General features: G+C 40.3%; 1 protein-coding gene across 1 annotated transcript in view; it reads right to left on the reverse strand.

Annotated features, from left to right (window-relative positions):
• Positions 1 to 11,533: 11,533 nt before the first annotated feature.
• CDH2 (cadherin 2, type 1, N-cadherin (neuronal)) overlaps positions 11,534 to 15,455 on the reverse strand; it is a gene marked incomplete at its 5' end in the record, with an annotated part of 33,987 nt that continues 30,065 nt past the window's right edge. The window contains one exon of the mRNA XM_009706469.1: positions 11,534 to 12,958. Coding sequence (XP_009704771.1) covers positions 12,752 to 12,958 — 207 coding nt within the window. The remainder of the gene's footprint in view (positions 12,959 to 15,455) is intronic.

Genomic DNA, 15,455 nt, shown 5'->3' on the forward strand with positions numbered 1-15,455 from the left:
CTGAAAACATCTCTCTCTGACATGGGGGCAGCTCCTGGTCTCTTCTCACAGAATTCTCCCCTGTAGTCCTGCCCACTACCAAAACCTTGCTAAACCCAGTACATTTTTCTGTTTTTCAGACTTCGAAGAAGAATTTAGCTTGGAATGTAGTAGCCATCAAGGACACATTTGAAAATCTTAGAAATCTCATTTTTTGTCATTGGTATCAAAATACTGTGAGCTGAATCTTAAGAGAAAAGTAGCAGACTGAGAAAAACAGCCAGTTCATGAGTGTCTTGTTTTCTTATTAAATGAAGAAGGATTGGCCTTCTGAATAAGTAATTCACAGCCTTATCAGCTTCCTAAAGACCTGTTTGTACTGGATGCATCAGATAAAGCAGGAGTTCATGAGTGTGAAAACCAAAGAAATCATATGAGACAGAGAAGTGAGGGATGAAATATTAGAAGAGTAAATAGGCAGCAGAAGGGAACGGAGGTATCCTGTGTTTATTTATGCATCTTTGGCCTTACAAGAAGACCTGGGGGGTCACAGAGAATATATGAGGCAGTGGTAAATTTCCGCAGTTTCTGAACTAGAAAGTTCATGGTAATCATGCTCTTATTTGATTTCTACAGTCAAACATTTTTGTTTCCCAAGTGCTGCAAACTTTTGCAATTGACACCCATATTTTTAAGTCAAAATGTGTGAATAAAAAAAAACTTAGCGCCTTCAGGCTGAAGGGCAATTTGGAGGGTGAGGAAAGCATTGCTTTTAGCAGAAAAAAACGTTGGAACTAGGAAGAGATTTAATATCCAGAAGCTGGTGTTATAATAACCCACAAGTGTTGTAACACAGTATCGCATACCATCTAAGTCTTGGGTCATCATCATTCCCTTGCACGGACAGTCATGGCTCAACTTTTGCCTTGCAGTAATGAGTGCGAATATCAAGGTCGGTGAAGTTACACTTGTGTAAAAACTGTGTGGCTAGAACTTGTCATTTAGAAAAGTGATGAATGGAATCACAATAATGTTTAAAAGTATTCTTGAAGGGAGCTTGAGGCATAGCATCTCCTAGAGTCAGCGCTTCCTAAAATGCCACTGTTGATGAATGCACGGCTAAAGCATTTCATGTCACCCACATTAAAGAAAAAGCATTTTGCACCTTCTTGCCTCTTCTGTGAGCTAGACTAATCGTTTTCTATTGCAGTATCCTACCACATACTTCTGGTCAGTGAGAATAAAGCACATTCCGACTCACAGGTCGAGATAAAGCAGCTGACCAGCGTGGAGGTTGCTTCCCCTCCCGGCAAGCGCTGTCTCAGAGGGAACACCCTGCCTTGCTGTGCACCCAGCAGTGTCAATAGCTTTACACCTCTCCCCTTTCCTTTTCTCTCTTTACAGTGGGGCTGTAATTGACCCCTACTGCTTCACACCTCCGTTCCCTTCCCAAAAGGGGCTGAACAGCTTCCAGGCTCTGGTCAGATCCCAGCTCCCTGCCAAGCTGACACTCATGCATCAAATTCTTTGACAGAACACTTCATACACGCAACTGTCAGAAGAATTTGAAGAATCTGACCAGCAACAAATGATGGGCTTGGTAAGTCTTGTGTAAGACAAAGACCTCTCAGTGAACATAACAGAGTGTAGATTACTTTGTTCTTTCAAATGCTCCATGCGTATCCATCATTCTGAGGCTGGACTCGGTTACCATGATGGTCCTTCTACATCCCGCGTCACTAAAACCACACTCTCAGAACTACTAATTCATTGATACCTGTAAATATAAAGCAAGTGAAATAAATGAAATTCTCAGCTAGTATAAATTAGCCTAGCCTGAATGGTTTCAGTAGTTATGCAAAACTGAAACAAGAGATCGGGGAATCTGCCCCAATATACAAAATATTAAATAGTAGAGTATATTACATACGTGTGTGGGTATGTGTGTAGGTGTGTGTGTTCACGTCCATGTAACCAGAACACTATCACAGCATTCTGTTCTAATATTTTTTAAATTCAACCTCAAAATGGACCAGGTTGATCATATTTTGATGGTATCAGGTTTTATAAAAAAAAAAAAAAAAAAAAAAGGGAAAAAAAGCTTGTAATGCATGAAGCTCTATCTCAGCAATACAGTTTCCTAATTATGGCAAGAAGTCCATGTGGCTACTGTTCAGAGCTGAACCAGAACGGATCTGAGATTGGGTGAGACCGATATATGTACCTCTGACAAGATAAGCCATTCTTAGGTGGTGTCATTAAAGAGAATGTGCTATTTTCTGACACAACTGAATGCAATTCTTTGCCTACCAAAAGACAGAAAAAATAGTGTTCTACCCAGAACTTCTCTCATTTCTCTCAGAACTCCAATAAAAAACCCCCCATGATTCTTCCCAGCTACCAAATTATTCTTGCTTTTAAAACCTTCCTTTTCCCTTTAGCTTCTGATGATTGACTCTCCCTGTAAACTGCTTTGTAATACTCTGTATGGAGGACAGTATATAAAAATAAATTGCATTGAGTTTGATCCAAACATCATTTGATTCAAAATTACACTGAGGTTTTGGGCTGATTTTTTTTCCCCCTCCCCATTTTTAGGTCTAACTGGCAATCCAAATCATTTCTATTTGCTATCATAAAGGCTAAATAAAAGGGCAAACAACTCATTGCTGTTTCCATAAAATTCATGTTGTTATTTCAAAATGTAGCTCTCCTTTGTCAGCCCCCGCCCCCATATACTCCTTCATACACAATGCCACTTGGATCGCTGATGTGTTTGCCTATTACAGAGTCTGCAGAAATTATGGGATCAGGTTATACCTCTTTTGGTAAACCTGATCACTGAAGAAAGAGGGAGTCTGTTGGAAAATTAGCCTTTATTTACAACACTGACAACAGTAAAAAGATGTAGCTTCTTGCTATTGTACTGAGGTTATTACCTTCCTTGCAGTAAATCTCAGGACACCTAATTAAAGTTAACTCTCAGCTCACAACAAGCAGCTTGTAAACTTTGCTGGAAGGAGCTGCCATATTGTCATTCAAAGTACTTTATACTAAACAGTGCAAGAGAGCGACAAAACATCTAATTATCTGATTACACTGCAAGAATAGTTTCTTACATGTACTGAATTTTGCATACCATCAACAAATACAGACTGTGTTCATCACTGACTCACATAAACAAAAAAAAAGAAAATAAGATAGAACAATGGGTTTCAGCTACTATTGTTCCCAAACAGCAGAGATATTTTTGCTAGTACTTCAACGTAACAGACCTCTCCAGCAAAGTGGGAATTCTGGGGACGTCCAGCTCAGGAACAGAAGTTTGTTCTGTTCTGGTTCTGACCTGGCACAAGGTCTGTGTTGCGCAGAGACTGGCCGTGGTGTGTCCAACACCAGGGTACCACGATGAGAGCTGTGCACCGGCTGTTTGGCAGAGGTGGTTCTTCTTGGAGTAAAAAGGTTTTCTGTGAGAGGATGAAGGAAAAAATGCACCCTTAGACTTATTATTTCACATTTGCCTGCCCTTGGCACTGTACAAGGAGCCTTTTGGAGGGCAGGTGGGCCAATACACAAACTCCTGTGGTGTGAACCAGGGTGAGGCTGAGAAGTGCTTGTGCATTTGCTCTTACCCTGGAGAGATCCCATCATAACCATCTAGGAGGCGAGGTGGAAGCTCAGATCCAGACAGTTAAAGAAAATGGATACATTTCAGTTTTATGCCCAGGTTTATCCCACAGCTGCTCATTTATCTGAGCAATTCAACCAGTGACAAAAGCAGAAGAGCATCAGCAAGGAAGCTGTGCTATTTTCCCCGTCAGCTTTTCTTTTCTGCTGATGAGGCTTACCACGGGTGGCCTGCCAGCCGATTGCACAGACACTACATCTGGTACTGCATATGCAAAACTAAACATGGGTAAGGTACTCTGATTTCTTTTACTACAGTTTGGGGCAAGGCAGTGGGAGAAAAAGTGGTTTTGGGGTATCTTACAACAATAACAGTTTCAGTGGAGGCAGTTTTTACTGTGCCACTACTGCACCGTGAGTCCCTTCACGTCAGCCATAACATGGTCCCACTTCTTCACAGTCCCAACTGTCACACCACTAAACATAAATCGTGGTCTCAAGAGACCCTCTTTTCCAAGGGATAAGCAATTTAGCCTCCATAACATATCAGTCTCCAGCTTGTCCTGCAAAGGCTGTCAATTGTGCTGAATTATGTATAAAATCAATGCAAGGTGCTGTCCGTCAGAGATGGGTTGGCATTAACAACGTCATTTTCACTGAGCGGGGTCACAAGTCCCAAGTCTTCATGACCACAGAATAAGTGCCCTTTCTGTCCCTACTTCTCTAGTTCCAAAATTATACCCATTTTGTTGCATTTTTAGAATTAAAAAAAAGGTCACAACAAGATGATGCTGTCATGAAACACCTTTTTAGTTATCTGCAATGGGCAAATTTATATACTGTTGTCAATGGGGTGCTATTATAATCTGCCCTTTCTACTCTAATTTCATGATCCTCTTTATTAAATGGATATTCACAAACATGTATTTTTGTCGGGGATCCCACACAGTGTTATATTCAAGTAACAAAAAAATAGAGCTCTTAAGACTTGCAAGGATTTGCAAGCGGTGGAGAAAATCTCCCCTGCAATGAGATGCACAAATATGCCTAAGTACGACACATTCATGTGAGCTGGGAGGACAAATAACCTTGTGGTGATCTTCATGGAAGCCTGATGTTTTCTTTGACACTGATTACGAATCCTGTCTTGGTAAAATCACCATCACTGGGCAGGTGTATTGAATGATCAGGGACTGTGGTCCACAGACCTACAATAAATACTTATACAGCATATAGCTCACAACCCAGAACTTTACGATATGCTTTTTTCTACTGTGTGTATGACTGGAGCAGTGTTGAAATCTAATTTCACGGAGTCATATTTTCCCTCTCCTCTAGAATGGCAGCTGAGCTGATATTGCTGTGACAGCCACTAAAGGTGCGAGTGTCTAGTGGTCTTTGAGACCATCCGCCAACAAAATTGCCATCAAAGTTCTCTTCCAAATACTCAGTTCTGAAATAAATTTCTGTAAAAGCTATTTTAAACAGGGTCACCTGTCATCACAGCATGGTCCAGAGTTCAGCAAACAGACAGCCTTAGGGAATACAGCAAGTCGTAATAAACATGAAATCATCAAAGGACATTTTTCTAAAAGAAGCCAACTGACAATTCATAACAAGTTGGAATTGTTATGTCAGTCTCTATTTTCAGAAACAAATGTATTCATGCTTATATTACTGGTTATTCAAGGTTGTTTAGCTTCATATATTATCATATATGGATGCAGGAACATTACAGACATAAATGTTTTCTCTGAGTTGAATGCCGTTTTGAGGACGTCCACAACAGGAGCATCTCCATTGACTCAGGAGCTTTGTATCCAAACTCACTTTTGAAGGGCTGTATTCTGCCACTCTTAGTTACGTTCTGTAATACATCGCTCCAGCGGACACGTTGACACTATTGAATTCCAAAGTGGCAAAATTTTTCATGAGAACTTGACCTGATGGACTGCTACTCAGTAAAAAGGATTGCCTTCCAGTCAATCCTGGAATCCAAAGGTTTCTTTGTGGTCCTCGTCCCATAGGAAAACCTTATTGCCATTTGAGTCTTGCCTCCAAAGAGCTGCAGGCTGAGTGGGAATGTTCAGAAAACAACTTGTTTTGTGAATAAATGCAAAGGATTTGTGATCTGTTTCTTTCAGGATAAAACCTAGAGCATTCCAGAAATTTTCATGGCAAAACTCAAGAGGCTGTTTTTTAAAAAAAAGGCATTCACTCAGCATGTAAAATACCAAGGCACAGTTCCCTGTTCCTGAGCACGGACTGGGGCTTTTTACACCCCAAACAGTAGTTTAGGCTTTAAAGTCTTTTCTCACAAACAGCAATTGTTTAACCATACCAACAAGGAACAACAGGAAACACAAAAGCAGCTGACTGGAAGTTAGAGCTTGGACTTAGACACTCTGCAGTCAGGTTATTCGGGCTCTAGTCTGTGTGGATTCTTGCCACACAAAAAATGGGAAGATCAAAAAACTCGGCAAGAGCCCAGAATTCTTCTGTTACGAGACACTACAGCAGAGCAGGTCTTTGAAGTTCCCTCTCCCATTCCATGAAGAATTTTTAAGGGTTGGTGAGTTTTTAAGGGTTGGTTTTACTTTTTTTGGTAATTTTTCTTGGTTGCCTTCGTTCTGCCCAAATGAGGAAAAACCAGTTCTCAGAAAGATAGGGCACTGAATATTGCTTCCTGACTAGGTCAGGCTAAAAGATTAATTTTTGTTTATTTCTCAGTTTATCTTAAAATAAGCTTGCTGAACAAACTGCTCTTTATTAACTCCAAGTCAAAACATACCAGTAATGATTCTATGTTTTTAGTGTAATTCCCTCTAATCATCCTAGCACAAAAACTCTGCTTGTTTTTATATTTGCTTTATACAATGCCACCAGTAATGAATGTTCTAGAATCGGAACATAATTTTGATTATCTGGCCATTACTTTTGATTTATGGAGCACAGAGACAGCTGGGTTTTTACAAGCTCGCCCTGCAGTACTGCAGATAACAAATGTAATAATCAAACTTCTGTAACACAGAACACAGAACGGGTGGGCTCACAGATCTGTCTGTCTATATATTCCCATACCGTATCAACAAATTTTATCTTCAGAAGCAGGAGTATAAAAGTAATTTGTACAATGCTACTATTCATTATTCATACCCAGAGCAAAATATTTTGCTTTCAGAACCAGTATTTAGGCTTTTTGGGAGTGGGTGAACCAACTAAAGGTGGTTTCACAAAACTACATAAATGCGTACCACCATGAGGTTTACAAATGCATTAGTGTTAAAAAAAGAAGTCTCTCAAAAGAAACATATTTTAAGAAACAGTAATAAATATAAACCATTGTGGATGATGCGAAATCTTATTTTTTTTCTGGGTGTCACACAGGAAAATATGATGTCAACAAGAATGTTCTCCATTAGAAGGAAAAAAAAAATCAGCCACTTCAAGGAAGAAGGGGTTGAGCATTAGTTCAGTTACAGGAGATTGATCCAAGGTCTGAACACAACAGCAAAAGAGCTGGTTACAGAAATTGAAAATGGGAAGGGGAAACCAGAAACATTCTCTCAGGCTTGCCAAGAGAACCAGGAAAGTAGAATTCATTAATGCAAACCAAAAGGGTTTAAAAAAATATATACTAGGTGGGAAATGCAGCAAGCAACAAAACTAATTCATAAACCAGAGAGCATTCCCTTTGTTAGTAAGAGACAAATGGTCCTAAATACTTTCTAAAAATTAGTCTCTCACAAGATGTGGGGAGGAGAAGACAGACAGAAGCAATGAGAAAATAATGACCATCTTGTCCAGGTAGTGGCTGATTGCAAAGGTGCTAAGGGAGCGGTGGGGAGGAGTGAGATGAGATGAGATGAGGTGTGGGTGCCTTTGAGCTCCAGGTTTTGGATTCCAAAGGTGGTATGTGGGTGGCTTTTGTGTGCTCAGGGAAGAGGGGTAAAGGCTCTGCGACTGCACTTGAACCTTCTGAGTGCCAACGGTTCATTACGCACGCGTACATGCATCCCTACAGCCAGAGCTACATGGAGAGCAGTTCAGAGAGCACACGTCCACCGCCTCCCCCTGAGCAACCTTTCCAAAGAGCTCTACGGGGCTGTAACTTCACATGGTCACCACATTAGTGAATGCCCTTCTGTGACAGAAAAATCAAGAGAGCATACAAATATCAAATCCGATGATAAGTAGCGACTGTATTACTGGCAATCGGTGCATTTTAAGATGTTCCAGAAATCCACAGAGGTTGCGGGTGAAAAATACTGTTCAGGACACTAAATTTTGAAAAGGAAGATAAGTCTTCACAGCTATTGCTATGTCGAGAATACATCCTCAAGTCTACAGCAAAACAACCAAACCAAGACAAGACTAAGACCTTGATTCTTTGAGGATGTAAACTGAAGAATATGTACAGCCTGATTTGTAAATTGAGGGGGAAAACTGGGAAAGCTTGGTGGAGGAAGGTATCCCAGCTGGAAAGGCAGCAGCATGATGCCAGGAGCTCCAGAGAAGGGGCATCTCCAAGTTCTCCGTTACACCAAAGAAGCTGTTTGGCCAGTACAGAAGCAACACGTTGGCTGGAGGGCGCCTTGCATGGATTGATCAGAGGGTCCCTAACAGATGGGATGCTCTTTCCCAAAAAAATGGTGGAAGGCACCTTGAGTCCCTGTGGGAAGCGCTTAGCCTTTTTTCTTTAGCCGTTCTTCTCCTCTTCTATTTCCCAGCTGGGCTTTGTTGCCAAGGGGATAATTTTTCATCATTCCTGTGATGTATATTAAATAAAGGGCAACTATCCTACGTTTTAGAGAAACTCCTAGGAAAGGTCCTTGCCTACAGTAAAAGTAAAGCTTATGTAAAGAAATGTAAAGGAAATGAAAAAAGTAGGGACATCATACAAATCCAGATTATCTCTGGCTGAACGAGGAAAATGGTGTATAAAGCATACCATTGTGTATTAGGTATTAAGGCATTTGAGTGACTTTTCTGCATTTTATTTGAATTAATATTGACTGAGGTAAAAGCAGGGACTTTGCTTTCACATTCCCGATCCAGAAGGGTAAATCTGCCAAACCCATGCTACTCCTGCCAGAAGGAAGGCTCCTTAGGAAGGAGGGAGCAGTTGCCTAAGGTAAGAATTGGCAGCGGCTTACCTGAGACATCTCGAGTAACTGCATACAGGTTTGAGAGACCCTTCTGGGGATGTGTGTCCATCACCTGTCAGAAGACATTTTCCCTTGTGTGTTAAGGTGCATAGGACCATGGCAGAGTAGATACAAATGTTCTTCAGGGTAAGGAATTTAGCAGGGTTCCAAAAAATACTACGTATCAAAAGAGAACTCCCAAGAAGCAGACTTCATGTGGCTTTTAGCATCACAGCAACTTTGCTACTTTGGTACCAGAAGAAAATAATTGGCTGTCTAAAACCACTGCAATACAGACACAAACATCTTCCCTTTACAATTTACAAGAATTTATAAACATTTTATAAAGCAGAGTCAAGCAAGACAGAATAACTTGGAGTAAGGGGAAGAAGGCAGTGCTCATTGTCTGCCCTATCAAACTGATTTATGAGTTTTTTGTACTCAGAAGGACCGCAGTGAGCTTTATAGCCAATCTGTAACGGCACACATCACCGCCAGTAAAATCACCAGATGAGAACTCAGATGTCACTTGGGGTTCAGCTACTTGGAGGGAGCAGGATAAGTAAGTTTTAGACTGTTATGGGATGAGTATTAACATCCTTCAGCAATACTGAGCATTCCGAGAGGAAAGACAGGAAGCTAGATCCATCCACATGTAAGGCCTTCTGTATCCACTTAAGATGTTTATTCCCCAAAACCACCCATCTCCACCTTTTTCACCCCTGAAGTTCATTCAGAAGGACATAGGCTATGAAGGACTATCATTGAAAGAAAGTACAAATTGTAGAAAGGCTGAGATAGGAAAATTTCTAAGGCCTTATTTCTTGCCAGTAACTTCCCTTGGATACAGCATCTAGAAGGCAGAGATAATATATATCACTGCCAAATCCCATTTCCAAAACAGGCTGCCAGAATTTCCCAAGACAACTGCAGGGTCTAAAGTTCAGCCGTCCTTTTCCTCTCAGTGCAGTCCTCTGACAGGGATTTAAGTGTCTATCATGGGTACAAAACCTGGTGGCACGTTTCTAGAAGAACCTGCCTGAAGTTTCATGAAAGCGGACCAGTTCAAACATCTTTTTTTTTCTTGTAAAAGCACTTGAGATGCATAAAAACGATTTACCCTTTGTTCTGTTCAGTAGACCAAATGCTGACCTAACACTAGGTTTGAGAACTGTTGCTACTATTTCAAGGCAGCTGTAGATAGAGCAGGAAGATTGTCTGACCAAGACAAAGCTCCTATTGCTGCACAAAAGAGCTGAATGCTCATAAAAGACAACCTCCGCTCCATTTTAACAAAAAAATGTGCTATAGCCAAAACTGGTAATCTTTCACAAATCTTTCATCCTCTGTATCTTTTAACACTCAGTATCAATTAAATAAAATTCATCTAGCATTTCCAGTTTGTTGGTTCCAAGTAACAGCAATAGAATTATTATGCTTAAAATATATTTTTGCATAAATTACAGAAGATGGAAAATCAATGCGCTACAAGTAGCCTTTTGCTTATTTAACATGCATTTAGTTTAAATCCTGCCCTTTATAAAAGTTTCCCTTACCTAACTACACACAGGCAGATTTTCATCTTTATGTCCTCTACATCTTTTTTCCCCACGCTGCTAATTAATACAGAAATACCTTGAAGAAGGTCATTGATAATTTTGACACATTACTGAAAAATCAAGGCTTTGTTACAGCACCAAGCTACAGTTACGAACGCACAAGATAAATAACAGCCAGGTATGCAGACGCTGAAATGCTATATCCCGATTGCTTCCGTCAGGAACAAGAGGAAGGAGACATCCCCATGAAAAGCGCAGTGAAGAGGAGATACTTCACATGCAGCCTTTAACGCTGCCCAACTCAGATTTTGGGATTTACCTCTGGAAGTCACCGTCAAATTATGTAAATTACGGTCAGAGCGCAGAGGAAGCACTGAAGTGGCACTATGCTGAAGAGCATCACCCGCAGACCTGTTCCCTGCCCACCCAGCCTTCCCAGTGCATACGGCTGCTACGCCAGTCCTGGCACCTCCATCCCCTCCCGCTGCTCCGATTCTCTCAACAGACTGCAGAAATGCGGTGTTTCTGCTGAGTCCGAGCTTCATGCTGCTCACAGTTAGGTCCTTAATAAGTCTAAATGTAGACATTAAACCTGAGCAGATTGTTGCAAGTGAAAAAGGCAGAGCTGCTGTACCTACTATGTTTGCTTTGTTTGCAAATAAATCATTGTAACAGGTTAGAAACATGTTTAGTAATGACTAATCTCCTAATGGGACTTTTTTGATAAAGCTCCATGACCCTGAGCACCTCCTTGAAGGACACGATCTGATGTGCACTGATGTTAACAAGGGCCTGTCTTTACTTCAGCGTAAGAAAGTCCAGGCAGCAGATGACTGCCACAACCTGCAATTTATTGTATGTATGCAACCCGCAGCATAATCACACGATGATTAAACGGGCAGTCTAGAAACGAGCCAAAAGCGATGCAAGCTCTGTTATTTAGATAACGTACATTAAACCAAAGAGCTAGCCATCAATGTGGAACTGAAAATTCTGAATTCCCAGAAACGGCACAGAACACTTGGCTTTTACCTAGGAACTTGCCTTCCAAATTTGAGCCAAACTTTCTTCTATTTGCAGCTGACTTTCAGTCCAGCAGCATGGAACGATGAAGAAGCGCCCGTAACTTCTCAGGAAATTCAAACGCGCTTTGCGTACTTTTTATTCACTATAGTCAGGGCTGCCCAGGTAGGAGAAAAAAATGCCAAACCAAGCACCAGATCCAAAATTAGCATTTTATTCAGAACGTTGGGGTCAGAGGTGTATCATTCATATTCTGGTACACAATACAGAGGCAAAGCTGTTCTCAGAAGTCTCCAGTTTGAAAGCTCCTTCCCCCTTCCCTCCCCACCCCCAAAACATACTGTATATTTACTCGTGCCACCAGTTTCAGGCCAACTCCCCCCTCCCCCCCTTTTTTTTTGGTACAAATTATGTAAAACTTTTGTGCTAAGAACTTTTCTCCCTCCCCAAACAAAAAAAAAATAATAAAAATAAAAATAAAAAAAATATTGAGTACTCTAACTACAGTTCAACAATTGAATCAATGTCACTTGTTTGCAACCTGTTTTGTAAATACTTTATCCATAACGAAAGATATAAACATGCAAAAACCTGAATCCATAGTCCAAATAATACATACACGTGTTCTGAAGTTTCTGCACTTCTCCACAGACTATGCCAATAAAACATTATGTACACATACCATTTTTTACAGTGAAGTGGGGAAAAAAAATACTAGAAATTAAAAAAAAAGTGTACATGGATTAAGACCAAAATGTGTCTAACATTCTAGCATAAGGGAAAAAAAAAAAAAACCAAACCAAAACCAACTCTGCTACAAACTGGTGATATGAAAACTCCCTTTATTTGCAACCAGCTGCATAAGTTTTAGAATTTTAGTGAAAAAAATCCCCTAACATCTAAAACTAGAAGTAATGTACACTGTTCCACCTCATGGTCTTCTCTCCCAGATAATAAAATTGTTCCATGAGGATTTTTTTTTTGTTTATTTTTAATCCTCTTATTTTAATAAAAGCAATGCGATGTAACAAAAGCATGTTGAAGCATATTGTGTTTCACCTTACTCCTCCCCACCCCAACATATTTTGTCTCTTTAATGCATCATTTCATAAATCAGTACCATTAAAGCCTTAAACATAAAACTAATTCCGATCTGAAAAAGGTACAAAAAGGCACATAAAATCCCAGTGCTTCTGTACTGTAAAATTCAAGTGTAACTGAGCTCAATATTTTTTTCCAAACAGCATTGGATCACTGATATTCCACGGAGCCCAAATTGGTTTGCAGCCTAAGCCAAAGCCTTCAGCAAGCACTTGTGCTAGTAGACTACAAAGTTAAAGCCTAGCTTCTGTATGCTTTTGGGGAATATCAGTTGAAATGTTTGTACTTGTCCAAAACCAAAGTTCACTTTGAAGTTCAGTCATCACCTCCACCGTACATATCAGCAAGTTTCTTGAAACGTGGGCCCCAGTCATTTAGGTAGTCATAGTCTTGCTCACCACCACTACTTGAGGAGTTAAGAGAGCTCAAGGACCCAGCAGTGGAGCCACTTCCTTCATAGTCAAAGACTAAGAGGGAGTCATACGGTGGGGCTGTAGGGTCATTGTCGGCTGCTTTAAGTCCCTGCAAGGAGAGGAAGAAAAAAAGATAAAGCTCTGTATCCGAGAGAGAGACAAAACATAACCGGAATATCGCAGTGCGGTTATCCATCAGTCGCCACTTGAGAAAACCACGTTCTCATTCTTCTGCAATTCAATTCAAAACAGGATTCCTATTTTTGTAACTCCAGCAAGACCTTATTTCAGCTGCTTTTAGAACAGCCAGTTTTCCAGCACTGGACACTGAATGTAGCTGCAAATACAGCTCTAACAAAACCTTAAGAGAACACCATGGCACTAGGACCGACGCTAATAAATATACAGTTTCAGAGCTACACAGCTCACAACCTGCGGCATGAGCAATATGGGGCTGGTTAGACAGATGGGGAAGGAGAAATAGGCATGTTTGCAAAGATTCACTTTAACAGCCATCTCACACGGCCAATACCATATCCACTGACACCGCTGGCCTGCAGTCCATCTGCGTGTGCCAAAAGCCGTATTTAGTTGGCCCTGTAAAATTCATGTACCTCCGTAGGCTGCTGTGAGAAAATGATACAGTATGTTGGCTTAAGCCTTATGTGCTTTGCCATAACCAGCCATAAGATTCCACCTGCTCTTCAGAAAACACACACACAATGACATCAAAGCTAAATACAAGATTATGACCATTTTTGTTTGCTCATGTCAAAGTATTCAAGTTATCAACACACAAATATTGAGTCTTCAGTCATTTTAAATTTCTACTTTCTAGAGCTGAATCTGGGCTTATCCTAGGAAGATTTACAAGCTGAATATAAAAGGCTGAACCTTGAAGTTAAAAAGCCCTCGTGTTTTGGATTTTTCAACCTCACAGTTTCTTCCATGGGATTAGCAATGTTTTTTCAAGATCTTCCACTCTGAATAGGATCTACTTTGGCAGCCACTGACAGGGGACAATAGATCTTCCAGAACTCTGTAATGCTGAGCTAAGGTTTTAAATTACTCACTGTTCATTTTAACCGGTGCTATTTGTGCTGGCTTTGTTTTTAATTTTTAATGTTTGGTTATTTAAAGAATGGCTTTATTATACTCCCAATTATTTGAAGGATTGAGTGTGCCTCCTTCAAATTATTTAACATATTCTGGTTTTAGAAAAGTATGTTTTACTCTCAATTGTGTTTAGTCTAAATGTGACATAATGGAAACTGATGTTGATTTTTCTTCTATAAGTATGTATGTAGCTAAATCCATTAGTTAAAGCATATGGCATTGATAAGGTAGGAGAGAATCCTGGTTCTTTATTGCCTACCTAAAATCATTCGGAAGTGTGCAAAATGTACCTAAAATAATTTCGCAAATCAGTGGTGGAAAGGCACAGCATATTTATCAAACCAATGACCTCTAATCAAGAACACATTTTGGACTTAAAATGATCGTTTCATGTAGTACAACAACATCAAGCAGGTTATTAATAGCCTGCATTAGAAGCACAATTTTGAACTATCCGATAAGAGTAATTGGTGATGCTTGTTATCTTTCTCTTTGGAGTTTTCCATCCTGATGCCATAATAAGCACAAAGATCTGAGATTCTGAAAAGGCAATAGCAAGTGTGGGAAGACTTCCCTTATCCAGCTTCAAAGCTGGAAATAATTCTAAGGCTTTACCTCAATTTCTGCTGCTGAAGCAGAAATACAACTTTACTTCTTAGGCAGTAACTAGCCTTATGGTATTTACATCTTCCCTTAAGCTTGCTTGGGGTGACAGACACCCATGCTTTTTGAACACAGGTGACAGGGAAGGAGAATAAATACCACTTGAGCTCCCAGAGTGCTGAGGTACAAATCCCAGGTATCAGTGTGTGGAAGCCATTCAGAAAGCTGGCCTAGAGAAGAAATGCTATTTCCCTGCAGTTCTGCCTAGTAACAAACAGCCAGCCAACCATGGGACACTAATTTATTAAAAATCAGTGAACAAAACATTTTCCTACACTGCAGAAATTCTGATACCTATCAGCCATCCATGGCAAGGCAGCAGGCAGCCTCTTTCCATCTTTTTTCTAAAGGGGGAGCTTGTTTGTTTTTTTTTTTTCTTTCTCCCCCCCCGCCCCCAATTTGCTGCTGGTATCATGATAGCATTTAAAAATAAAACTGGTGTTGAGCTACTGACTTACAAGATAGCATCTCACTAACAAATTCGCTGTTTCAGAGGTTGCGTTTACTGTGTAACCCATTTCATTCAGAGAACATAGCTACAGGCCATGTTATGGAGGTGTCGATTCAACTGCACAGCCCAAGTTACACTAGCATTTGCATCTATCTTCTGGTTAAAAATTCCTCAGATTCATAGAACAGTGACTGAACTTAGTCTCTAATTCTTCAAATGACAACCAAGTTTTCTACATATTTGTGTGGCAAGTTACACACTAAAATGACAAAGAAACAGTACAATTTTTTTCACTTTCCTGCTACTAAGCACATTCTCTGAAATTACCCACTGCACTTTGCTGTTGGATTCTACAGCATGTCCGAAGCTGGAGCTA

The sequence above is a fragment of the Cariama cristata genome, unplaced genomic scaffold, assembly GCF_000690535.1.
Source record: "Cariama cristata isolate BGI_N322 unplaced genomic scaffold, ASM69053v1 scaffold6008, whole genome shotgun sequence".
NCBI classification, from domain to species: domain Eukaryota; kingdom Metazoa; phylum Chordata; class Aves; order Cariamiformes; family Cariamidae; genus Cariama; species Cariama cristata.